Source organism: Dromiciops gliroides, chromosome 1 (genome assembly GCF_019393635.1).
Source record: "Dromiciops gliroides isolate mDroGli1 chromosome 1, mDroGli1.pri, whole genome shotgun sequence".
Classification (NCBI taxonomy): domain Eukaryota; kingdom Metazoa; phylum Chordata; class Mammalia; order Microbiotheria; family Microbiotheriidae; genus Dromiciops; species Dromiciops gliroides.
In genome coordinates, this window is record NC_057861.1 from 542374145 (window position 1) to 542401676 (window position 27532).

The 27532-nt window shown below is 36.1% G+C and overlaps 1 protein-coding gene across 1 annotated transcript in view; it reads right to left on the minus strand.

The window, feature by feature from the left end:
• LMTK2 (lemur tyrosine kinase 2) overlaps positions 1-24208 on the minus strand; it is a 115524-nt gene extending 91316 nt beyond the window's left edge. The window contains 1 exon segment of the mRNA XM_043989821.1: positions 24082-24208. Within this exon segment, the coding sequence (XP_043845756.1) occupies positions 24082-24199 (118 nt within the window). The 5' untranslated portion in view covers positions 24200-24208.
• Between the last annotated feature and the right edge of the window lie 3324 nt (positions 24209-27532).

Sequence of the window (27532 nt, forward strand, 5' to 3'; positions counted from 1 at the left end):
TGATTTGAACCCAGATTTTGTTTGCAAATCTAGAGTCCTAAACTTGCTAGAAGGTTAAAAAGTACTATTGCGAAACATTCTAGAATTCATTTTCAAGTTTGCACAGAATTATATTCATTCTGGGGCTAATTACTATAAATTACTTAAGTGATAAAAACAGGATACTCAGAAACAGATTTTGATATTTACGAGTCAAATACTATTAGTAACTTTAAACATTAGAAGTATTGCTGAATTTAAAAACTTAGTTGGCCTCTACAGTGAAGACATCAGAACTTACAAAGAGCTGAACATTCTTTTCTTCAAAAAATAATTACTTTTAAATAATCAAAAACAGTGTTGTTCCTAAGGAGCTCTGTGTTCTTTACAAATGTTAACATAGTAAACATTAATTACTTAAGTAGAATAATCTGCAAGCTCCTGAATGAAAAAAAAAAAGTTCAATTTACATCAAAAAGTACCTTTTTATTCCTCTCAAATACACTATAATATCCAATCTATAGAAAACAAAATATGAACTTCAGAGTTCTGTTCATCATCATAATTTTTAAAGCATGAGATACTTAAAATATTGACAATGAAACTAGGATTCTTTAAACAGAGTGAGCCAAAACTTCCTGTGTACCTTTGTTGAAAAGGCCTAAGAGAGGGGGCAGCTAGGTGGCGCAGTGGATAGAACACTGGCCCTGGATTCAGGAGGACGCGAGTTCAAATTCGGCCTCAGACACTTAACACTTACTTGCTGTGTGACCCTGGGCAAGTTACTTAACCCCAAATGCCTCACTAAAATTAAAAAAAAAAGAAAAAAAGAAAAGGCCTAAGAGAAATTAAACACAATAAGAAATAAGATTCAGGTCTATAAATATGTAGAGGGTACTGTCAACATTTTAGTTCAGATATAAAAATATGCTGCTATTTATATGCAGGAATTGTGCTGTTACAATATATTCCTATAATAACATGTCTAGTTATTACAAAGATTTGGATATACCAGAGATACCCTAAAACTTGATGAAAACTTAACATAAATATAGTTCTCAATCCTTTATAAAAGGATTTCACTGTACTTAATTGTCAATAGTAAATGCCCAGAGACTTTTGACTCATCCTATAAAATCTAGACTGTTTCCATAAACAGATCTATGATGTTTGTCCACATATGCTGTCATCACTTTATGTCCATAAGATTACATAATTCCATATACATAATAAAAATAGCAGAACTGCCAAAAGGTAGAAAGAAGGTAGAGGCTTCAACATGTATGGGAATCAGGGTCTAGAATTCTATCAGTCATTTAAGTAGGGGAATCACACAATCAGATCTGAATTTAAAGAAAATGACTGTAGGAAAGACTGAAGCAGTAAGACTCATGTCAGAGAGAACAATCAGGAAACTACTGCAATAATCTAGAACAAAAACGTGGTAAGGGGGCCTGAGCTAAGATCTAAGGCAGAGGAAAAGAACCTGCATCTTTGAAAATATTTATAGTAGGTTTTTGTTGTTGTTGTAGCAAAGAAAAACAGAGTCCATCAATTAGAGAATGGCTGAACAAATTATAGTATACAAATGTAATGAAATGTTATTGTACCATAAGAAAGTTGACTGAAAAATTCAGAGAAAATGTGTATGAGCTAAGTGAAATAAGCACAACAGGAGAATAACACAGAGAATGTCCCCAATAATGTGAAGGAAAACAATTTTGTAAGACTTTAGAACTCTGATTATAACAGTGACAAATCATGACTTGAAAAGATTGAAAAAACTAATGATGACGCATGCCTCCTACCCCTTGGCAAGAAGGATAATGGACAAGAGGTGCCGAATGAGTTGTATACTTTCAAACATAGCCGATGCACTGACTTGTTTGGCTTGACTACACTTGTTATAAAAGAAGACTTCTGTGAGGATCTGGGTGGAGAATAGGTAGTGATAGATTCCTGATCAAACAAAGGATAGAGAGGATCACAGAAAATATAACACAAAGTTTTGGTTGTATGAAAATTTAATAACAGTTTTTGCATAAATACAACCAACACAACGAATATTAAAAGGGTAGCAGGGAAGTGTGAAAAAAACCTTTGCAATAAGTTTCTCTGATAAAGGTCTTGTTTCTAAGAAAGATATGAAACTGATTCAAATTTAGGAATAAGAGCCATTCCCCAATAGTAAAGGATATGAAGAAACAGTTTTCAAAGGAAGAAATACAAGCTATAAATAAAGGTGAAGGGAGAGAGGAAATAGATTTCTTAATTGAAAACAACAATTTTAAAAACTAGTAGTGAGATGAAAAAATAGATCACAATAAAACAGTGAAAAAAATACCCAGAACTTTAAGTTCAGAAATGCACACAAAATATGGTAATTTGATAGTGTCCCATTAAATTTAATATATTCTTTTTCAAAACAGAGTATACATAATAGAAGTTCATGGTTTCATATAGATTTTTTTACTTCTTTGTATATTAAAGTCTTTGTGTATGCTGAAAATTAAGTTTATAATAGTTTTTTAAAGAAGAAAGTAAATTTCAATAATTTTTTTTCTTGTAAAGGAGGGATACCTAGAGCTGTGAATTCATGCTGTGGAAACTTCTTCAACCAATGAAGATGAACAACTTCTCTGACAATAATTAGGTCACTGAGAGGTTATCCGACTTGTCCATGGTCACACATTTATAATGTATGAGAAGTACATGACCTCAATATCCACACTGACTAGGATTTCAGTCACAAATCAAAACTAGTCAAAAATTTCCTTAAATATACTGCATTTGGGTAGTTCTGTCCTTTACCATTTTTAAGAAGTTGGGAATTTTTCAGATCCACTAAATATAATAAAATATTTCATGCTTTTCTTACCTATTTTGCAATTCATGTTTGTCAAAGTAGTAACAAGGCATTTCCTTAATACAAAAACATGACACCAATGGCATGCCTAAGTAGATGGGAGATTATTATATTTCTTCCACATTGATACAGTCAACAATTCAGAACTGAAATGGAACTTAGACATTATCTAGTTCAATGCCTTCATTTTACAGATAAGTAAAGTGAGGCCCAAAGTGTCAAAGCAAAGATTTGAAATCAGGTTTTGAGACACTAAGCTCTATTCATAGTATCTCTCTTCACTTGGTAAGGTCTGAAGCAAGAATAATAAAATAATTTTATGTGTTATGTGTGTTTATACATCATTCTCTTCACATATACATGTTCAGATTCTCTCAATGCTAGAATATTTCATAAAGGTTTTTCACTTTAGTACGATCAAAGGAAATGCCAGAGTATCTCTTTCCTACTGAAATACTGTGAATACTTATATTCACCACAAATGGAAAAATTTTACCAATAATGTTGCTTGATGATCCATCCACTATCATTTCTCATCATGTTGGCTTCAGGGACAAGAAGAGCAGGGAACATAAAGGTGACCCAAAAAAGCCTATACATACATACATCTCTCTCTTTTTCCTCTTTTCTATCACCACTTTCCACTCCAGGAAATTCATCCATAAATTTAAATGGGCAAGGAGTCGTGAACAGAGAGCAACCGGCCTGAAATGGAAAAATAAACTGGACTAGGGAGAATGGGATGAATACAGAAAGACAGGTTTGTAGCCTTGTAAACCAGTCCTGTTATGACAAGTGGCCCAGCAAAGACAAATTTAAAGGGATAAAATAAAATTACATCATTTAGTGGCATACAGCAATAGACCACCCATCTCTTTCTCCTGCATACCTTCGAAAGCAGCTCTGTACCACACAGAAGTTGGGGGGAATCAATACTATTTGGGACAGAATATGGTTTGAAGTGATATCACAAATACAAATATTTTAAACCACAAATTATGAATACATTTATCATGAGTTTCCTGCATACAGAATCTTAAGTCACTAAAATGTTTTTCTGTGCCTCAATGTAACAATACATTTGTTATAATGTTAATGTTAAGCAATTTCAAGTCTCAGTAGTTTCTAATATTAGAAAGGCTGGGACAATGAACCAAAGCACTAAATATACTTGTTCATGCAGTACTGTGAATGCTGTAAATGGTGTTGGAGCTGATGAGTCAGAGATCCTGAAATGACACATAACCTAAACATTAACAGCTTAGGGAAATAAAACTTCACCTTGCACTAATTATGGGCAATGTTGTCCAATCTATGTAATGATCATTTTCAAGGTTGACTAGCTCACCAATTGTAACTAATGTTAGGGGAAGGCTGTATATTTGATTATTACCTCAACAGAATGCTTATAAAGCTTTTTGATTTAGGTAAAAGTATTTCTCTTAACATTTCTCTTGACATTTTCCATTAAATTCTACCCCCCGCAGAAAGAGCTCTAATTTTTAAAAAATTCATTTTTAAACTTTTGAGTTCCAAATTCTATTCCTCCCTCCAGTCCCTTCCCCACCCAGTGAGAAGGTAAGCAATATGATACCCATTATACATATGAAGTTGTGCAAAACATTTCCACATAAGGCATGTTGCCAAAAAAAAAAAAAAAAAAACCAGGGTGGGGGCCACAATAAAGAAAGTGAAAAAAAAAATGTGTACTTAAGAATTCATCAGTTTTCTCTCTGGAAGTGGAGAGCATTTTTCATTATGAGTTCCTTGGAACTGTCCTGGACCACTGTATCGACGAGAGTAGATAAGTCCTTTACAGTCGATTAATATTACAACACTGTTGTTACTGTGTCCAATGTTCTCCTGGTTCTGGCTCAATCCCCTTTTCATCAGTTCATCTAAGTGTTCTCAAGTTTTTCTGAAATCATCCTGCTCATTCATCATTTATTATAGCACAACAGTATTCCATCACAATCATATGCCACAACTTGTTCAGCCATTTCCCAATTTATGGCATCCCTCAATTTCCAATTCTTTGCCAACTACTAAAAGAGCAGCGATAAATATTTTTGTACGTATAGGTCCTCTTCCCTTTTTCTTTTATCTCTGTGAAATACAGACATTGTAGTAGTATTGTTGGGTCAAAGGGTATGCACAGTAAGAGGTCTAATTTTTAGCCACATCAGAAAAATGATAACATAACAATATTAATTAACTGAAAGGAAGACTACATTGGTAGCTCCAATAAAGGTGATAAAAGTACCTTTCACGATTTATCCAGAAAAATCAAAGGTTTTTATTGATGTGAACCAGACTTTACTTTGAGGCCCACAATCATGAAGAACTAAAAATTGCTTAGGAGGGAACTAGAGAAAGAAGAAAAAAACCTGGTAACTCAAAAGTATTTCATATTATTTGATTATTTCAATGCAGCTTAAGAGTCTAGACTCCTACAAGTGCTAGCTCCTTTTGTTACATGCTGGCTGTTAAAAAATATGGTTAAGCTTACTGCTTCTATTTGGTTATATAATGTCACTTTTATGAATAAGGCTGAAAGGGATCTCTGGAGAGCAGATCACCTCATTCATGCATGCTCGCTTGTTTTCCAGATTCTACAGTAGATTAAATATCGTTGTCAAAAGGGGTTTGCCTTTTCCTTTAAAAATGTGAAAAGATTATAAGAACAATTAACACACAGGTTTTTTAAGGTTTATTAAGCACTTAACTAGCATCTCTCCTGTATGCTTCACAACAATGTTATGGGGTAAATACTTGCAGATGAGAAAACTGAGTCTTGGATTAGATGACCAATGATTGGTCACCCAACAAGGGTAGGAGGCAGAATTTGAACTCATATCTAATGCTAGCATTCCTTCCTCTATTCTTCTATCCCATGCTGCCTCCCTGCGGTGTTATGATTACAAAATCTCCTTTAAATAACCTGTTTTGGTGTCTCTGAACCTATATTTCTTCCTGTTTACCTTAAATTCTCCCAGTATAATTTAAACTTATTTTATCTTGTTCCACTCTGCAGTGTATGGCAGTTTCCTCTTTTAGAACACTATTCTCTTTTAAGAGATTTTCAAGTCCCTTATACTAATATCTCTCTTAGATTGAAAAACTCTAATCCCTTTAGACTTCCCTTACAACAGAAGTTCTTATTAACCTTTTTTTGGATGTGTCATGGATTCCTTTGATAGCCTGATGAAATCTGTGGACCCCTTCTCAGAATAATGTTTTTAAATGAATAAAATACCCAAGTGTATAAAGAAAACCAATTATACTGAAATAGTTATAATTTTTTTTAAAGTTCACAGATACCAGGTTCAGAAATCCTTCCTTATAGCATTATCTTATTCCTTTAAACATTTTTTCGAGGGGAGGACCTCTCAGTTTTCTAGATTTCAAGGTACAGGGGCCCATAATTGGTTAAGCATGAATACAGGCCTTGCTGGAACAGAAAAGGATAATTAAATTATGGGTTTTATGGGATAAACTGCTTTTTTACAAGTAGCTGTATCAAACTTATTTTTTAAAAATACCAATAATCTATTCACTTTATCATTCACTACATCCAACAGAACATTCTTTTAATCTTCAATAATAATAATAATAATTAAAAAAAACAATTTAGGGTCCATATGAATAACATGCCTCCTCTATTTAAATGTTGAAGAAAGAAAGAAAGAAAGAAAGAAAGAAAGAAAGAAAGAAAGAAAGAAAGAAAGAAAGAAAGAAAGAAAGAAAGAAAGAAAGAAAGAAAGGAAGGAAGGAAGGAAGGAAGGAAGGAAGGAAGGAAGGAAGGAAGGAAGAAAGAAAGAAAGAAAGAAAGAAAGAAAGAAAGAAAGAAAGAAAGAAAGAAAGAAAGAAAGAAAGAAGAAGAAGAAGAAGAAGAAGAAGAAGAAGGGAGGAAGGAAGGAAGGAAGGAAGGAGGGAAGGAAGGAAGAAAAAGAAAAGTAAGGCAAGTTGGGTTCCTCTAAATTAAATTAAATCTCTTCCCTTTTCAACCTGGCAATTTGGCTCTAAGGAAAGACTCTCAATATAGGCAAATGTTACTTTCCAGGGATGTAGCTGCTCAGTTACTGTTCAGGGCCCCACTTTATTCCTACTTGAGACTATCATTAAAATGCAATACCAAGGATACTGATTGCTACTGAGACACTGAGAAATAACAAACTTACCCAAAATAGTCCCCAGGAAACACCATTCAAGAGAACAGTATTGTAAGGGTACAGCAAAGGAATCTATAATTGAAAATGCTTTTCTTAAGGAAGATTTTAGTGACCAAACAAGAGATAGAGAGCATTACAGGATGTAAAATGGATAATTTTGATTACATTAGATGAAAGAGTTTGCACAAACAAAACCAATGCAGCCAAGATTAGAAGGAAAGCAGAAAATGGAAACAAATTTTTACAGCAAATGTCTCTGATAAAGCTTTTATTTCTCAAATACATAACTGAGTCAAATTTATAAGAATAAAAGTCATTCCCCAACTGATAGTCAAAGGATACAAATAGGCAGTTTTCAGAAGAAGAAATCAAAGCTATCCATAGTCATATTAAAAAAAAAATGCTCTGGGGCAGCTAGGTGGTGCAGTGGATAGAGGACCGGCCCTGGATTCAGGAGTACCTGAGTTCAAATCCGGCCTCAGACACTTAACACTCACTAGCTGTGTGACCCTGGGCAAGTCACTTAACCCCAATTGCCTCACTAAAAAAACAAAAAACAAAACAAACAAAAAAAAATGCTCTAAGTCAGTATTGATTAGAAAAATGCAAATTAAAACAATTCTGAAGTACCACCTCACAATTATCAGATTAGCTAACATGGCAAAATGAAAATGACAAATATTAAGACACTAATGCATTCCTAGTTGAGCTGTGAGCTGATCCAACCATTCTGGAGAGCAATTTGGAACTATACACAAAGGGCTATAAAACCATGCATACCTCTTGACCCAGCAATACTATTGCTACATCTATACCCTTCAGTAATCAAAGAAAAAGGAAAAGGACCTATACGTTCAAAAATATTTTTAGTATTTCTTTTAGTAGTGGCAAAGAATTGGAAACTGAAGAGATACCCATAAATTGGGGAATGGCTAAACAAGTTGTGGTATATGATTGGGATGGAATATTACTGTGCTATAAGAAATTATGAGCAGGAAGGTTTCAGAGAAACCTGGGAAAACATATAAACTAATGCAAAGTGAAGTGAGTAGAACTAGGAAAACACTGAACAGTTACAGCAACAATGTATGATTATCAATTGTGAATGACTTAAATTATTCTCAGCAATACAATGATCCAAGACAATTCTGAAGGACTTAAGATGAAAAATGCTATCCATCTCTAGAGAAAGAACTGATGAAGTCTGAATGAAAACCAAAGCATATTTTTTTAAACTTCATTTTTCTTGTTTTGTTTGGTCTTTGTTTTCTATTGCAACATGGCTAATATGGAAATATTTTAGATGACTTTACACGTATAATTTTTACATATATAATCAAATTGCTTGCATTCTCAAGGAGAGGGGAGGAAAGGGGGGGAGAAAAAGAATTTAGAACTCAAAAAAATTTTTTAAATGTTTAAAATTGTTATTACATGTAATTGGAAAAAATAAAATATAAAAATGTTTTTCTTTTAAAAAAATTAATATCCATCTCATCACAAAAATGTCTGATCACCAAAGGCAGTTAAATTATACAGAATCTTAGAATTGAAGGATTTAGATCCCACTTATCCTTTTACAAAGGAGGAAATAGGTTTAGTGCAATTAAATGACTTACCAAAGGCCAAACAGCTGGTTAACTGGAGAACTGAGCCTAGAAATCATGTCTTTTGACTCTCTGTCTTATAACCTTTTTGTTAATCCATTCTGACTTTAAGGTAACTTAGAGACCTCTTAATAGACCAGTAATACCAATTACCAATGATTTCTCCAATACTATCTGCAAATATATATTCTTTACTATTCAAAATCTGAAACCACTGATGTGAAAGTTGGACCTTCCCTAATAGATCAATCAACTATTTCTTGCTGCATAATAAAATAAGCCCCTTCATATTGTAAATTATTCTGATCAATAATCAGCCCTACTAGAAAAAAATTTATTAAGTTACCATAATAAGATTTACAAGTGGGGCAGCTAGGTGGCACAGTGGGTAAAGTATTGGTCCTGGATTCAGGAGGACCTGAGTTCAAATTTGGCCTCAGACACTTAACACTTACTAGCTATGTGATCCTGGACAAGTCACTAAACCCTCATTGCCCTTAAAAAATAAATAAATAAATAAATAAATAAATAAATAAATAAATAAATAGAGATTTACAAGAATGCTCCAATTTTTCATTCTTAAAAATAAGCCTCTATTTCATCAGAATTCCTGAAAGACATTTAACTTTTTTTAATCATAAAAGTATTTTATTTTCTAGTTACATGTAGAGATAGTTTCCAACATTTGTTTTTATAATATTTCTAGTTCTGAATTTTTCTCCCTTCTTCCCTTTCCTCCCCCCTCCCCAAGATAGCAAGCAATCTGATATAGGTTATGTATATACAATCACATTAAACATATTTATGCATTAGTCATGTTGTAAAAAGAAGAATCAGAACATAAAGGGAAAAACCTCAAAAAAGAAAAAAAAAAGCCCCCAAAAGTAAAAATAGTATGGTTCAATCTGCATCTAGATTCCACAATTCTTTTCTTCTGGATTTGGAGAGCATTTTCCATCATAAGTCCTTTGGAATTATCTTGGACCACTGTATTGCTAAGAAGAATTAAGTCTATCACAGTTGATCATCACACAATGTTGCTGATACTGTGTTCAATGTTCTCCTGGTTCTGCTCATCTCATTCAGCATCAGTTCATGTAAGTGCTTTCAGGTTTCTCTGAAATCCGTCTGCTCATCGTTTCTTACAGCATAATAGTATTCTATTATGTTCATATACAACAACTTGTTTAGCCATTCCCCAACTGATGGACATCCCCTCAATTTCCAATTCTTTGCCACCACAAAAAGAGCAGCTATAAATGTTTCTGTACATATAGGTCCTCTTCCCTTTTTTATGATTTCTTTGGGATATAGGCCTACTAGCAGTATCACTGGGAAAGGGACAGGTAAGTCTGAGGGCATATATAGTTGCAAATTGCCTTTCAGAATGGTTAAACCAATGCATAGCTCCACCAAAAAAAGTGCATCAATGTGCATCTTTTCCTGTAGTCCTTCCAACATCTTTCATTTTCCATTTTTGTCAACTTTGCTATTTCTGATGTGTTTGAAGTAGAACCTTGGAGTTGCTCCTATGCTACATTTTAAAACATTTTGTTTATTTACCTATTATAATTAGTAGTTTTAATTATGGCATATTAAACTGAAATCTTTTCAGCTGTTTACAGTTTAGTACTGTATAAAACAAATTTAGAGGATAAAGTTCTGTGCAATTCTTTAAAGCTAAATCCGTGATAATTATTCTTATTAAGCACTCCCTCTCCATCAAAAACCATTTTAGGGATTAAAATGCAACTAAAGTCTGTTTTCTTGTCCTACCTATCTTACAAAAATATTTAAAACCCTTTAAGTATCTTTATCAAATGTTAATGTAATTTTATGTTCTAAACCAAAACCAGTTGACTGTAAATCATTAAAATGTAGTAATATAAGAATTTTGTGCATAAACAATGGTGGCAAATTAGAGAAATAGTAAAAAGTAGGAAACATACCAGGATTATTTTTCACACATAAATAACTTTTAACAAGTATTTTCCCATACCATACAAGATTAAAATAAATATACTTTTCCCCCAGTAAGATTTTATAGATCTTTAGATTATACAGACCTATTAATACTACATGCTATTCAGATAAATGTATCATAGCATACTAGCATGACTAGTTAAAATATGAACTTCTGCTCATTAAAGAATTACCTAATATAATTTAAATTACATATTTTAAAAGGGATTAAACAGCTCTAACATGGTATTTCATTGGGTACAGCTATGTGGGGCAGTGGATAAAGCACCACCCCTGGATTTAGGAGGACCTGAGTTCAAATCCGGTCTCAGACACTTGATACTTACTAGCTGTGTGACCCTGGGCAAGTCACTTAACCCTATAAGGGGCTAAAATTCTAGCTAGTCTGTCTAAAATATCTTATGAGTGGTCGCAAATAAGTTATAAGCTTTATAAAGAGTATTTAAGTGTTTAAGTATTTATTAAAGAGCATGAATATTATTTGACTGTCTCTAAAATTCCAGATAATCCTCAAGATACAGAAATCCTACTACCTCTGTTCCCTACTTATAATCCATCTCCTTCTACTACTCTACAGAACCATCTAAAACCTCACCTACTTATTTAGCTCACAAAGGTAACAGAAGGAACAGGGCATCAATGCCCATGAATGCTGCTAGTGGATGTGGTTTGTCAGTAATTGGCAGAAATAACAACTCAAACTGGAAAATTAAGTCAGGAAAGGTTATTTTGAGTGCTTGAAGGTAAGATAAACTGTCAAAAGGCTTTAAACTCTCATTTAATATATGGCTTATCACAAAATACCATGCTATAAAGAACAGAATTTTTTAGCCTTAAATTAGGCTTCAAATGAATCAATGTTCTCCCTAATATGATTAATCCTTTCGGATAATAAGAAGTCACAATAACCCATCCACACCTTCTAAACTTGTGCTATTCTTGTCCATGTCATCTGACTAATCTTCCACCAAGGAACTTTCTCTAGATTTAGACAACATGAGGCTACCAATGAAGTACACATGCTGTCCACTGTTATCTTTTACTCTTGCTACATAATCAGTATGACCTCCTCCTTTGCCGGACATACATATCAATGAGATTTTATATGAATAGTACCTGTATTGATCATAATTCTTGCAGTTCTTAAAGTTGTTTGATTTTACAGAGTTGTTATTGAATAAACTGTTCTCCTGGTTCTGTTCATTTCATTCTTCAACAGTTTTATCAAAACTGTTCCTTTTTATACTACTGATGTTATAAATTGTTTTTCTAGGTCTTTACTCTCCATTAGTTCATGTAAGTCTTTTTGGAATCATCTTTTCCCTCATTTCTTATAGCAAAATAATAGTACTCCACATTCATATACAACTTACTAATTCAGACATTCCTTAACTGTTGTACAGAAAAGAGCTGCTATAGATATATGTGTGAATACATATATTTTGCAAACAGAACCTTTTCCTCTTTTTCAAAATCTCTTTTAGGCATAAACCCAGACATGATATAGTGGGGTCATGGGCACACACTTTTTGTATTTCATTCCAAATTGCTTTCCAAAATGGTTATGACCATTCACAAGTTCATCAATTCTGCATAAATGTGCCTCTCTTTCTTCTATATGCTACTCATGAAATGTCACTTCAAGATATATGGTTCAGCTCTATTGAGTCATCCATCTGCCTTCATAACATAGCCTCAAAGGACATTCTTCCTTCACTTGGGTTTTCCTATGTTGACAACTGACCAAGCCCTTGAGTGATTATGGATCTCATTTAGGATACTTTCTCCCATTCCAAGGTTTGTTTGATCAGCATACTGGCATCAAAACCCAGAATCATTTAGAGGACCTCACCATCTAGAGTGAAACCTCTTCCATGTGGATTCTGTTCTGAATATCCTTAAGAGTGGCAAACACATCTAAACAATTATACTTATCCCTGCATTATTCCTCACTTGATATTTATTATATATATTTACATTTATTACATTTGTAATTAGAGGGCTAAACACATATTTATCTCTGTTCTATCTTTCAAGGAACCTTGTATGAGTTTAACAAATATGTGAGATATCTTACTGAAGGAAAGGTTTTGCTTTACCAAATCAAAAATTTTTTTTTAAGTTAACAAGTAATGGAATAGCTCCTGGTATGTTCTATACCTCTCAATTTTGTGATTGTAAAGATTTAGCCTGCTACACAATATGCTTTGCAAAATCTTACTTATTCGCTTATTCACATCTATATTAATGATGCTGATACATGTAAAAATTAGTTTCATTAAGATTTCATAGAAATGGGAAAGTGAGCATGTAGGGTGTTTTCTTGATTGTTCCTCCCCCTCTTTTTAAAGTAGTCGCAGTAATAGCTATAATATTTTTCCCCCAAGTGTCTAGCAGCCTACCTTTTTTTGGGCAAAACCAAGAATTAACTCTTGACTGTTCTTCATATACCCTCCTATGGATATAAGTAGGGCTCATCTAGCTGTCCTTTGCTTTTGTTAATGCCATTTCTATTTCCTTATCCAAGATATATGGGATTGTGCCTCCACTGTCACTGATGGAGATAATAATTTGTCATGATAATGAACAATTCGAGATGATTATAAATGAATGAAAGAAAGAAAGAAAGAAAGAAAGAGTATTTATTAGTGCTTACTATGTGCCAGGCATTGTGTTAAACATGGTGGCTAAAAATACGAGCAAGAAAGTCTCTTCCCTTAAGCTGTTTACATTCTATTGGGAGAAGACAATACATAAAGGAAAAGGGAATGAAGTCAAGACAGTACAATTTGGGAAGCTTATGAGGAAGACTGGTTCTAGGCAAGATAAAATGTAAATTTATCTAGAGCCTAGGGTCCCAGGGGCAGAGTTCATAATCTAGTGGAATAAGGATTAGAAGGATGGCTAGAGGGCATGTAATATGGTCCAAAAAAATGTCTGAAAAGTAAGAAATCTCTTCCATTTTTATCTGTTTAGTGTGGTACTTTCAGTTTCGTCCCTAAATGCCCTCAGGATGATCTGGCTTAACTGGGTTTCATATTGCCAAGCTCTTCTATAAAAATGTTTTTTCTTACGTCACTTCTCAATATTTCCTGACACAATACTATTTATGACCTTCTACCATCTCTCTTCATAAGAGTTTTCCATATGAGCTTATTTGCTAGACCTATGTTGTCCTCAGCTGCCACATCTATTTGCTTGGCAAAGAGATTATATCTGCTGATTAAGGCAGTTTCTAAGCTCTTTTGTTCTCATCATTGTGATGACTGAATTATATGTTAGGAAAATAGTTACATCCTTAGGAAATGATGTTAATCTATCTAGCTGTCTATTCCATTTACCATTTTTTTGTTATCATCTGCTTAAAGGCTGGAATGATTTTAATGACATTTCAGATCTTCTAATTTTTAAAAAAAACAATTCAGTATTGATTTGATCTTTACTCTGAAAGAATTTGATCATCTTAACTATACAAAGATAACTGATTTGGAAGTGACTCCCACATCTCTAACTAGTTTTTTCAGCTCTAGATATAACCACTTTCATTTCTTGTGATGCTACTTGGTGCCCGCCATACCCTAATTCTTTTCCTGAAGAAGATATTCATGATATGTAGGCATCTGGCACGCGTGTGTGTTTGTTCTCTGACCTTTTATGTTCCTTATACCCAAACTACACTTTCCCAACATTTTTCATCATTCTTGCTTATACCTTCATTTGCACTGGTCACCAAGTATTAAAGGTTTTAATTTAAAAGATCTTACTGAGTTCACAGACTATTTCTACCACTTCATGATCTACAATGCATATTAAAGTATAAGTTACAATTATCTTTATGGTGGTCTTTTTGGACATGTTCATCACAAACACTATGATATGAAATCACCAAGTATCTAATGAAATTGTATTCTTTATGGTAGCCATCTCTAGGGCAAGAAGAGGGAAGGGAAGAAAAAAAAGGGATAAAAGAAATTTATATATTTAAAAGGAACCACAAGTTGTACATAACAGATGTGCAGTCTTGGGTGTAAATCATCTTTTATTATACAATGTTATGGAAATGTTTCTTTTACTCTATAAATTAAAAATAAAATACATTAAAAAAAGAAAGATAAAAACCAAAAACTGTCAACTTCTTTATTTGCCTTTCCATGAACTACCTGTGAACCATTTTTCATAGACTTGCAGAATTTTAAAATTAAAAGGGATCATCAGAGGTCCAACTTGTACACAAAAGGAATCCTGCTAGAGCATACCTGACAAGTGATCATCCAGCCTCTGCTTGAAGTCCTCTAAGAGGGGCAACCCCAGTAATTCCTGAGGCAACACATTCCATTTCTGTGTAGCTCTATTAGGAAGTTTTTCCTGACATCATGTCTGAATGTGCCTCTTTCCAACTTTCACCCATTGCTCCTAGTTCCCCAAGTCTTCTACTGTTCAAGCTAAACACCTTCCCTTCAATTCTTACAAATAACCTTCATATGATACGTACTCATAGAAGAAGGTCCTTCAGCAATCTGTAAAACTGGAACTTCTTTGCTTCACTAAACTGTAGTGCCCTGAACATTATTCCAGATATGTAGTGACTACAGCAATAAAAGCTAAGCCTCTCAATAAAGTCCAAGAACCCATTAACATCACATTTAGCTACAACTTCCTTTTTTCTGTCTTCATTTATAGAAGAATGTCAATATTGAAGTGACTGAGTTACTCTAGTAACATGTCTACCCATAGCTCATTGAACAAGGATTTCCTATTTAAAGTACCAACCATGTAAAGCAAATGTTTACAATCAAAAAACTGTGATTCTTAGCACATTTATATGCATTTATAAAAAGGAATCTTAAAAAGTGTCCCTCCTTGAATCATAAAGTGATTGCTTACTATGCATACTTCTAGTCTTAGGTCTCTGGAAGGAGGGCAAAAGCTAGCAGAGTGGACTCAAGCTGTTAACTTTATACAGGACACTACTAGCAGCTAACACACTTCATGTCATTTCTAAATCGATGTTAAATTCTAATCTCTCCCAAATTCAAGTTTAAAGCAACAACATGACTACTAGACATCTCTTCGTGGATAACACAGCAACATCTCAAACTCTTTATGTCCAAAATGGAATCATCTTTCTCTACCGTAACCCTATTCCTCCTCCAAATTCCCCTATTTCTGTTGAGATCATCATCCTCAAGGTCAATCGTATGTTTAATCTGAGTCATTCTGACCCTTCCGTCTCCCTCATCCCCCATATTCAATAAGTCACCAAGCATCACAAATTTAAATCCACAACATAGGGTCAATACCCTCAGTCAGGCCCTCAGCAGCTCTCACTTGTGCTATTTTGATATTCCCTAGTTCATCTCTCTGCTTCCAAATTTTCCCCTCTTGAATTCATCCTTCTCTTAGCTGCCAAAATTAATTTCCTAAGGCCCAGGACTGACAATGCCATTCCTGTACTCCAGCAGTTCCCTAATGCCTATAATAGAAAGTAAAATTTGTGGGATCCATAGAGCTGGAATGAATCTCAAAGGCCATCCTCAGACTAGTATTTAAGAACCTCTACAGTGTGGTTCCAACCTTTCTTTTAAGGTGTATTTCATTTTATACCCCCTTTATGAACTCTACGTCCTACCCAAACTGTACTATTAGCTGTTTCCTAAACCTAATATTCCACTTCCTTCACATAAGGCATTCCTCTATGTTTATAATGTGCCCCTTTCCTTCATCTCTGCCTTTTTAGAATTGCGATAGACTGAGCGCTAGATTTGGAATCAGAAAGACCTGGGTTCAAAACCTGCCTCTGACACTAACTATATAACCATGGGAAAGTCACTTAAGCTCTGTGAGACTCAGAATCCTCAGGGAAAATGGCCATAAAATCTGAGTTTTAACTAGGGGTTAATTACAGGTTTACTGTGAGTTTCAAATGAGGTAGCCTATATAAGTATAAACCACTCTGTAAATGTTAAAGTTTCTCTAAATGTCAGAAGTTATTGTCATCATTATCTAACTTCAAGATCATAATGATGGCACTTCAAGGCTTTCTTTTTGAAGCCTTCCCTGGGGGTCCCCCAAATTACCTCCCCTAGCATGTTAGTGCTAACTCCCTCCTTAAACTGCCTTGCATTTATTTACTTCTCTGTATATTTGCTGTATTCTCCAGTAGGATGTAAACTCCTTGGTAATGACTCTTTTTGTCATTGTATCTCCAACTCTTAACTGATAAATGGATATTTGGCAGTAAATAAAAGTTTGTTGAACAAAGACATGGTCCCGTCTTGAAGTACACCAAGAGAAAAAGGAAGCACACACAAAAAACAATAATAGTTCAAACAACACAAGCCAAGTGCCCAAGGAATGGTACAGAGAGACAAATACTAGAGTAGTTCAAAATACCAGAGATCACTGAGGGTTGGTGCAAGTGGTGTGACTTGAAGATAAGAGCCCATTCCATGAGGTCGGAATATGCTTGATATATTTGTTCTGAGAACAATGAGCTGTCTGATTTGTAGGGCAGTGATTCTCAAAGTGTGGAGCAGAACCCATAGGAGTCGCCAAGCAACTTTTTGGAGGTCTATGAGGTCAAAACTATTTTCATAATGGTAGGAATAAATTTTCATTTCCAACATGGTAAATCTCGATATAACCCACATAAACAAAAACTCTTTGGGGAAATCCTGAGATCAAAGAGTTTGAGAACCACTGCAGTAGGAGATTGGGATGAAATGAGTTAGATGCCTTAAATGGGATCCAGGCAGCAGAAAGAACCTGAATGTCAGGTTAAAGACTTTGCATTTTGTTCTGTGGGCCATTAATGGGAAGTCACTGAAAATTTTAGAGAGGAGAAGGTAAAGTGTAAAAAACAGTATTTTAGGAAAATTAATCTGAGAGCAATGCATAAGATCAGTTGAAGGAGAGAAGAGACTGGGGCCAGAGAAAGCAGAGAGAAGACTCCTAATGCCTAGACTACTGCGAGCAATGTAGGTTTGGAAAATGATGACAGAAATAGAAACAGAAAGAACATCTACCATATCATGGTTCTAGATACCTAGACTGTGATAAAAATAGTCCTCATTTCTTCCATGTTTTTAAGATCAAATATTAACTCTGAATGAAAAGCAGAATCTATATTAACTTCTGTCTAAACCATTAAAGTGATTTCACTAATCTGCCTGTTGGTATAGCTACAACTGCAATGCCAAGGCATGATTCCAAATTAGTCACCAGCTGCAATTTTAAAATATATTATCTCATTATTTTGCTCCGAGATACCTGCTTCATCATATTTTCTTAGCTCGTTCTTACATTGTCACCAAAAAAGGTTCAAGGACAGGTTATCAATGGAATTTATAAGCAGGGCTTTGTAATTAGCAGTTTGGCCATTCAGTCTCAGGATTTTTATCCAACTTTCCCTATTGTATATTACTCCCCCCCCACCATGAATGACATATTCAGCTAGACTGTATAAAAAAAGAGAATGCAAACAGCTAGGAGGTGGGGGAAATAATAAAAAGCTAAAAGCCAGGAACAATCATTCCCCATGTGGAAATCACACTAACTTTAAGGATTTGTTCTTATCCCACAGATGGATAACATGTCTACTAGATGTTCCTTTTAAACTATGAGGTCTTCAGAGTTACCTTATTCTAAAAAATATCATACTTATTCTTCGACCCACTCAGTTTATATAGCTCTTTGTTCAGTTTAAGAATGCCCATTAAGACCAGTAATTTTTTATTTACAAAAGCTGCTATAACTTTGAAATTTGCCCCCCAAAAGTATCCCATAAAACAGAATAAAATGTCATTCTAATAAAAATTCAGTATTCTGAAATCATCATGAATTTACACAACCCCTTCTTAAAGGCTCAAATAACTTCTTGTTCTTCTGTCTATAAATTACCAATACACAAAATTGTTTTGAAAATTCATTACTCCAGCCTTTGCAATCTGTATACAAGTCATGAAGGATCTTCTTTTGTCAACACACCATAGAAAGAGTTTTCTGTGTAACTAAAATTTAATAATCAAAAAAATTCTAGACCTTCCTTGGTACCTTTTTCTTAGAAGCAGCTCCCTTAGCTAAAGTAAGGTATTTCCTTCTTTGAAATAATACATTCTACCATTATTCTCACGCACAGGATACAGTAGAGGGGGATTTAGAAATATCATCACTTGGCATTTACATAGTGCCTATTATGTGCCAGGCTCTGTGCTGTACAAATATGATCTCATTTGATCCTCACGACAGCCTTGTGAGATAGGTGCTATTATTCTTTCCATTTTTACAAATGACAAAATTGAGGCAAACAGATTTAAATGACTTGGTTACCCAGCTAGCAAGTGTCTAAGGCCACATGTGAACTCAAGTCTTTACATAAATTCTCTTCTCAGTGAGTATGAAACAAAATAATGACTATATGCTTTTCCTTGTATAACTAAATTTACACAACCTTATTTTGAGGATTCATTCCCAAGTGCTTCAGAATTCTGGATATAATCCAGAGAAAATGTACTCCCTCTTGCACTTACTTGCAATGCCCTCTCATTACAGCTACAACAATTATCTCAATTACACCGTCCACAAAACTCTGACAACCTAAGGACTCTTCTTCTTCTTTTTTTTTTTTTAGTGAGGCAATTGGAGTTAAGTGACTTGCCCAGGGTCACACAGCTAGTAAATGTCAAGGGTCTGAGGCTGGATTTGAACTCAGGACCTCCTGAATCCAGGGCCAGTGCTCTATCCACTGTGCCACCTAGCTGCCCCAACCTAAAGACTCTTTAACTCAAAAAAGAAACAAATGGATACTCAACATTAGCAACACAAGAAAAACTTAAAGGGTGTGATGTATATATGTAAAGGAACTACAAAATATCTGAACGGACCTTTCTATAAGATTTATTTTTTTATCCATTATACTAAAAGTGTAATTACAGTAGTAATTACAACTAAATCATATAGAGACTATCTCTAACAAAGATGGAAAAACTCATTTATATGGAAATTGTGATAGAAATCATGTGAAGCTGCTAAAAATCACCATGTCAAAACCTGCATTTCACTAAAGTCTCCCTTTCATTTAAAAGCATGTTCCAAGTTCCAAGTCTCTGTTGAGTCTGACCCTAGAGCCCCAGTTTCACATACTCAAGTTTAATCAGTAGCTGATTCCCACTGGCTTCACTGAGACTTCCGTATAGTCCTTTATCTGGAACTGCTGAAAGCTGCTTCTGTACTCTGTGACCTGATATTCCACAGAACAAAAGAAGTAGGTTTCCTTGCCTAACTACTGCCCCAATAGCACTAAGATACTGTGTACTTACTTATAGGAGGGCCTTCTATATAGGAAAGTACTAGATCTTCCAAAACAATGTAAAATCTCTCCACTTTGTAAGAAGACTGAGAAGAGTGCAGATGTAAAAGAAATGTGCATACATAGATAGATGTGTTCCAAGATAAGCAGAATCTAAACTGAGGTTCAGAAAAAAAAAGTGCAAACTATAAGCTTAACTTTACAATTGTCATGAAAACAAAGAACTTTCTTACTTTTTTTTCCCTGAAGATGCCCAGGATAAGATAAGATTGCCTGAAAATGCTAGTCCTGCCAGAAATAAGAACTTCAGATAACAGACTCCAAGGGCATCACCAAGAAACTAAGGGGAGAACCAAGAAAGAGGTTTAATGAAGCAAACTCCTTCAGGCCTGATGGGTAAGCACAACCCACATATTTACCACATCCATTCAGAAACATTATAGTTGAATGACTTTAGCAGCAATTTGAAATAATCAGTTAAAATCAAGCTGCTGACTTTTCTATAACTTTCATTTACCTAAGATTATTTTGTCCTTTATAGAGATGCTTGAAGATACCTGTAATTCAAAGAAAATTTTAAAGCTTGATATTAACTGATTGTTTCAAATTACCTTCTTTACCATATCTTTTTTTATATAAATGAGGTAGTAACAAATGATAAAAGGGAATAAGGAGAAGTCTCACCTAGGCTAGATGATACCTAATAGCTTTATAATTAATGTATATGTAAGATAAATGCTATTCTTCCTTTTCTCCCCAAAAAGAGCAAAAGGAAAAGAGAAGCAATGAATAAGTCTGCATACGGATCCTCTAGGCTCTGTATATAACTGTTCTTACCAATTCCAATTTCATTCCCCTCATAAGGCTAAAAGGGACTTCCTCTTCACTTTCATGCACAAAATGCACTACCTCTTCCCTTAGAATTCTAATTTCCTTCAAAGATTAGACAAGAATCAGCTTACCTCTTAGATCAAAGCTTCTTAAACTGTATGTCTTGACCACATATGGGGTCGTGTAACTGAATGTGGAGGTCACAAAAAATTTGGCAACAGTAAAAAGGTTATGTATACCTATTTAATTTTTTTTGGTTACCTATTTTATATATCTATTATACCCTATGTTGTGGAAAAAATTTCTCAGGTGAAAAGGGGCTGTGAGTGAAAAAAGTTTAAGAAATCCTGGGACTAGATGAAGCCTCTCCTGATTCTTCCCCTACCCCTGCTGCTGCCTTCCCCCCAAATTACCTTGTATTTATTTTGTAAATATTTGCATATACTTGTATTTGTACATTTTGTCTCTTCTTTTAGAATGTCACATCCTTAAGAGCAGACACAATTTTATTTTTGTTTCCCAGAACCTAGCACTATGGCTGGAACATAGCAGGGAATTAATGCTTGTTGACTGACCAATGTAATAAAAAAAGATAGGCGTTTATCATATTTACAATGTTTAATGGCTCTTATCAAATGTACAAATTCACTGGGAAGTCTGCCTTACCTAGTGAGAAATAATAACATATTTATCTGGTCTAGTACAAAGGTTTTTTCGAATTATTCTTCTTCGCCTAATTCAATTCAGTTTTGAATCATCTCAATTATTAGCCCTATCAAACAAACATTCATTCAGGATCCTCTAATATCTAGTCTTGTATAGGTCATTTAAGACAATATATTTTATATTCTGAGCCAGTCATTTCCACAGAATTTTACCTAGACTGTCATTTAAATTTGTCAGTCATCTATTGAAACCCTCTAATCAAAAGAATTCAGTATATCACAAGGCGAACATCTACTGGGAAAACTTTTTTATTTTTACAAAAGTTGGTATGATGTGATTGTACTGTATAACCCATATCACATTGCTTGCTGTCTTGGGGAGGGGGAAGGGAAGGGAGGGAGGGAGAAAACTTTGGAACTCAAAATCTTACAAAAATGAATGTTGAAAACTATCTTTATATGTACCTGGGGAAATTAAAATATTATTAAGAAAAACAGTTGACAATAATATTGATATCAATAAATTATAAGGAACTATTTATATCTATAGTTTAATTTTTAAGATAAGAATCTAGAACCTTAGAAGTTGCTTTGTTTTACAATATTCAGGCAAAAGCTGATGTTTCATTTTTTATGTAAGCAACCATATTTAAAGGCCTAAAAAGTAGTTACTGACATTTAGCACTCACAAATAGGCAGAGTTTTTGTCATTTTAGAAGATTTCTTTTAAGGTTTTAAAAACCAAGTTCCCAATTATCCTGAGAACTGACAATTGTACCTTCATTACCCTTTTTATGAGCAACCTTTATCCTATCCTTCTGTTCATTATTTATGTCAATCAATACTTGACACATTCTTCCTAAGAGTTCCTTGTAGAGACAGGATAGTAATTTTAAAAAAATCTTATCTCTTATCACATAGTACCTTGTATATAGCAGGAACTTAAATGTTTGTTGAATTGACTTCAAGTGACTTTTATGTCTCCTTTTCTCATTCTCTCTTTAGTCTTAAAGGAAGCTGTGTTGATCTGCTCTGGGCTAACTAAAAATTCACCTTTCTTTTTATCTACTAGATCAGAAAATAAAATTCACTTTAAAAGAAATTGCTCTAGGAAGCTGAAGGCACAATGGATAAATAGTTGGCCTCAGATCCAGGAAGACATGAGTTCAAATTACTTCTAGGAAAATTACTGGCTATGCCACCCTGGGCAAATCTCACTCTCAGTGCTCTGGGCAATTCTTTAAGACTATAATTGCAAAAATGGCAGTAATCTATATTGATAGAAATCCTTCTATCAGGATTTCCTGCTCTGGCACTTCCCTATATCAATGAAACCACAAGTCCAATGTCTGTCCCTGTAAATGCCACAAATTAAGCACAAAACCCAGTTCATTAATAAAGACTCTCAATTAAAAGACACTCTTTTGGTATCAGGTTGGGTCAAATTCAGTGGTATTTGTCTCAAAATACTTTGGATTTTTCTCCAAAGCTTCCTGAGTATATATAAATAACTTCAGTATGAGCAATAAATGGTATTCATTCTAAAAGAGATTTTTTGCTTCCCAGTTTTTATTGTTCCAAGAATTTGACCCTCCATAAAGATAAACGACAAGAAGCTCCCTTAATAGTTAACATTGGTCTTTCATATTTCAAACAAGCAGCAATTCATAATGGCAAATTAGTGTTGATTTGTTAAGAAAAAAGGGGGTACTAAATGCAGAACAATGTATTGGGTTAGTGGATTGGGCAGGGGGGATGCCAAACGTGGATTATGAAGGAAAAAAATAAATGGCATTGCTAAGAAAATAAATTTAATCATCTTTAGACCAGATTCCTAATAACTATACAAAGCACAGCTTACTCTGATCACATGATTTCGACAAACAAGTAATTTACAGATGGAGGTTCAAAATTGTCATCTTCATGGATTCACTTTGGAGTGGGGTAACCCCACCCAGAAGCCTAAACATTTGCTTTTAAATTGTAAACAATTGTTTCAAGAAGCTATAGAAGAACTAGCGCTTACCCCTAATCACTTACAATGCAGTATGAAAAGGATTTTTTAAAATTGTTACTGCTACAAGAAGTGAGAATCCCACAGCAGGCAGGTAGGTGACAGTAGAGAAGGGAAGCTCAACTGCCGTGTGCAGACGAAGGCTCTGAGCCCACGGAAGCTAAATTGCCTTGCAGAGCTGTAGGCTCCGAGCCCACGTACAACAGGTACAGAGCTGGTACTCCAGAGAGCAACAGTAGGAGGAAGGTTAGCTTCGTTCTCCTTTCGACATATCCTTTTTATCTTCCTAACTCAACTCCCTTTCCCTCACCAGGTTGGCGAAGCTCTCAAGTCTCCCCGAAATAAATACACCCCAAACCAAAGGTTCATTTCTTTGAGCTCTCCCTCCCTCCCCTCGCTAGCGGCCCCCTCCCCGATGGTACAGGTTTTTCCCAGTCTCCTCCCCTCCATCCCCGGGAGATGTCGGGTTGATTTCAACTCGTCTCCCTCCTCCTCCCTTTCACCCTAAAATCCCCGAAGTAGCACCCCAATTCACGACCCGCTCTATAAAACCATTTCCTTTTTTCTTCCTTCTGCTAGACAATTCCCCCTCTCCACCCAGCCCGTCCCAGCCCGGCCTCCTCCAGGACCCCCACCGCGGTGTCCCCCATCTCTCACCTGCACCTGTTTGCGGAAGTGGCGCGGCCCCGACGCCCGACAGCAGCAGCAGCAGCAGCAGCGGCGGGAGCAGCGGCCGAGGCGGCGGCGGCCGGAGCGCGCCCAGCGGCCCCGGCATCTCCCCCGCACAAGTGGAGGCGGCGGCGGCGACGGGCGAGGTCTCTGAGGCCGGCTCCGGCCGGCGATGGATTCCGGCTCCCCGGGCCTGTCGGTCGGGCTGTTTGCCGCCCGTCGGTCGCTCCCTCCTTTTCGCTCTCCCCTCCCTCCCTCCCCCGGCTGCCTCAGCGGCGCCCGCGCCGGCTCCTGAAGACAAATCGCTGCTCCCAAATCCCGGCCCGGCTCCTGGTCCGCTCCCGCCGCTCCAGCCCCGGAAACAGCATCTTTCCCGCCCGCGTCGTAGCGTCTGTCGGTCGATAATGTGGTTGCGGCTCCCACCGCCTCCGCCGCTGCCGCCTGCCTTTCAGCAGCCGCTGTCCGGAGCCCGGAGCCCCAGCAGCAGCAACGCTGCCGCCACCGCCACCGTCGCCATGATGGGCTGCGTCATGTGACGTAGGCGGGAGCGAAATCCCGGGATTGATGGTGGAGGGAGCGAATGGAGGAGCAATTCGGTGGCTCCTGGAGGCACCGCCCACCTCCTTGGCGGCTTTGGGAGGAGGGATGAGGAGCGACGATCCTTCTGCGGCTGGAGAGAAGGTGGGGATGGAGAGAGGAGGTAGCAGTCGTAGCGCCCCCTGCAGGCAGAAAGTTACGGGGAAAGTACCGCGTGTAGGGGAAACATCTAGGATGCACATAAGAAGAAAGTCCGCATATGCTCCAAATGCAATAGCAAATAAAATAAAAATAGCAGCATTTTTGTGATAGCTAAAAATTGAAAACAGTAGATGCTCACCAGTTAAGAAATGGCTATACCAATTGTGATTCATAAATATGATGGAATATTACTGTGGCGTGAGAAATGTGTGATGAATAGGAAGCATAGAAAGATGGATATGAATTGATACAAAGTGAAATTAATATGTAGAGTGAAAGTAAACATGGAGACGCTGTGGAAAAATTGGAACACTAATGCATTGTTGGTATAGTCCTGAACTGATCCAGTCATTCTAGAGAGCAATTTGGAACTATGCCCAAAGGGCTATGGGGTTGTGCATACCCTTTGACCCAGTAATACCATTACTAAGTCTGTATCCCAAAGAGACATACAAAAGGGAAAAAGACCCACAAAAACAAAAATATCTATAGCAGCTCTCTTTGAGGTGACAAAGAATTGGAAATCGAGGGAATGCCCATCAACTGGGGAATGGCTGAACAAATTGTGGTATATGAATGTAATGGAATACTATTGTGCTGTAAGAAATGATGAGCAGGCAGATTTCCGACAAACCTGGAAAGACTTAAGTGAACTGACTCTGAGTGAAATGAGCAGAACCAGGAGAACATTGTACACAGTAACAGCAACATTGTGTGATGAACAATGGTGATAGACTTAGTTCTTCTCAGCAGTGCAATGATACAAGACAATTCCAAAGAACTCATGATAGAAAATGTTCTCCACGCCCTGGAAAAAGAACTGTTCATGCTGAATGCAGATTGAACCATACTGTTTCTACTTTTTGGCTGTTTTTTTTTTCTTTTTTTGAGGTTTTTCCCTTGTGTTCTGATTCTTCTTTCACAACAAGACTAATGCAGAAATATGTTTAATGTGATTGTACATATATAACCTATATCAGATTGCTTTCTGTCTTGGGGAAGCGGGAGGGACGGGAGGGAAGGAGAAAAATTTGGAACTAAAAATCTTATGAAAACAAATGTTGAAAACTACCTTTATATGTAACTGGAAAATAATAAAATGTTTTTATGATAAAAAAGTAAACAGTCAGGAAAATGACATGCACAGTGAGTACAACTATTTAAATGGAAAAAGCAACTACACAAACAAAAGTAATGTAATAAAATTATAAAGCTCAAATAGAACTCTCATGAATAAATATGAGAAGATACCCCCAACCTACCCTTTCGTGAAGGTGGGAGATCTACAGGTGTTACACATTGCAGATATTTTCAATGTTTCAATGAGTCCATCAGTTGGGCTGATTTATTTTTCTCTAAAAAATAGTATTTATCATATGGGAAGGCTCCCTGGGAGTGCAACAGAGAGGAATACATAAGATATAACTATGGTAATGTAAGAAACAGAAGATATCAACAAAAACTTATTAAGAAAAAAAAAAGAAATCTAGGATGCCCGTAGCTTCCTACTGGATGACCCACCATCACCACACATCCAAAGCCAAATTCATTTCAGCTATGTCAACAAGCATTTTTTAAGCACCTCCTATAGCTGGCAGGTAGGAGGCACAGTAAATAGAGCATTGGGTTTGGAGTCAGGAAGACTCTTCTTCACAAGTTCAAATCTAGCCTCAGATGCTTACTAGCTGAGTGAGCCTGGGCAAGTCACTTAATCCTGATTGCCTCAGTTTCCTTATCTGTAAAATGAGCAGAAGAAGGAAATAACAAATTACTCCCTTATCCTTGCCAAGAGAACTCCAGATGGGGTCACAAAGAGTTGGACACGACTGAAATGACAACAACAAATAAGTAAGTGGAAAGAAAGACCTGAGTTCTAGTTCCCAGCTCTCCCACTAATTAGCTGCAATCACAGGCTGATAGATCTAGAACTAGATCTATGATCTATGATCTTTGGTCAAGTCCCCAGAGGCATGTAGCATTCTTGCTAGCCTTCTTCTGTTCCCCACACAGGTTAGCCCATTTTCTTTCTCCAGCTTTTTGCACTGGGCTGTGCCCCATGACTGGCATGGATTCCCACCTCACCGGTTACAATCTTTAGTTACCTTCAAAAGTTCATTTCATGCTCTTACATGTGAGATTTATTGATTCACCCAACTGCTGGTCCAAAATCACCTTGTCTTTATTTTGTGCATCTTTACATGTTTTTCTTCCCTTTTAGAATGTAATCTAGGGAGTAGCTAGGTGGTGCAGTAGTTAAAGCACCCACCTTGGATTCAGGAGGACCTGAGTTCAAATCTGACCTCAGACACTCGACACTTACTTAGCTGTGGGACCCTGGGCAAGTCACTTAACTCTCATTGCCCTGAAAAAAAAAGAAAAAAAAAGAATGTGATCTCCTTGAGAACAGGGATTGTTTCATTTTAGTTTTTATGTCCCCAGCAGCTAGTACAGTACCCGGTATTTAGGAGGGGCTTAATAAATGTTTATTGACTAATTGATAATTTGAAAAGACCTTAGAACTCCAATCTAAGTCCCCTTATCTTTGGCTTCAATTTTCTCATCTGTACGTCAAATATCCTATGATTGTTGTTTATCATTTACTCTCAAAACAAATCCTCCTTATGATTTACCTATGCTCATCAGTATTTCTATCATTTCCTGTATTGCTTATACTTGAAAACAATGTTATTTTTTACTTTTC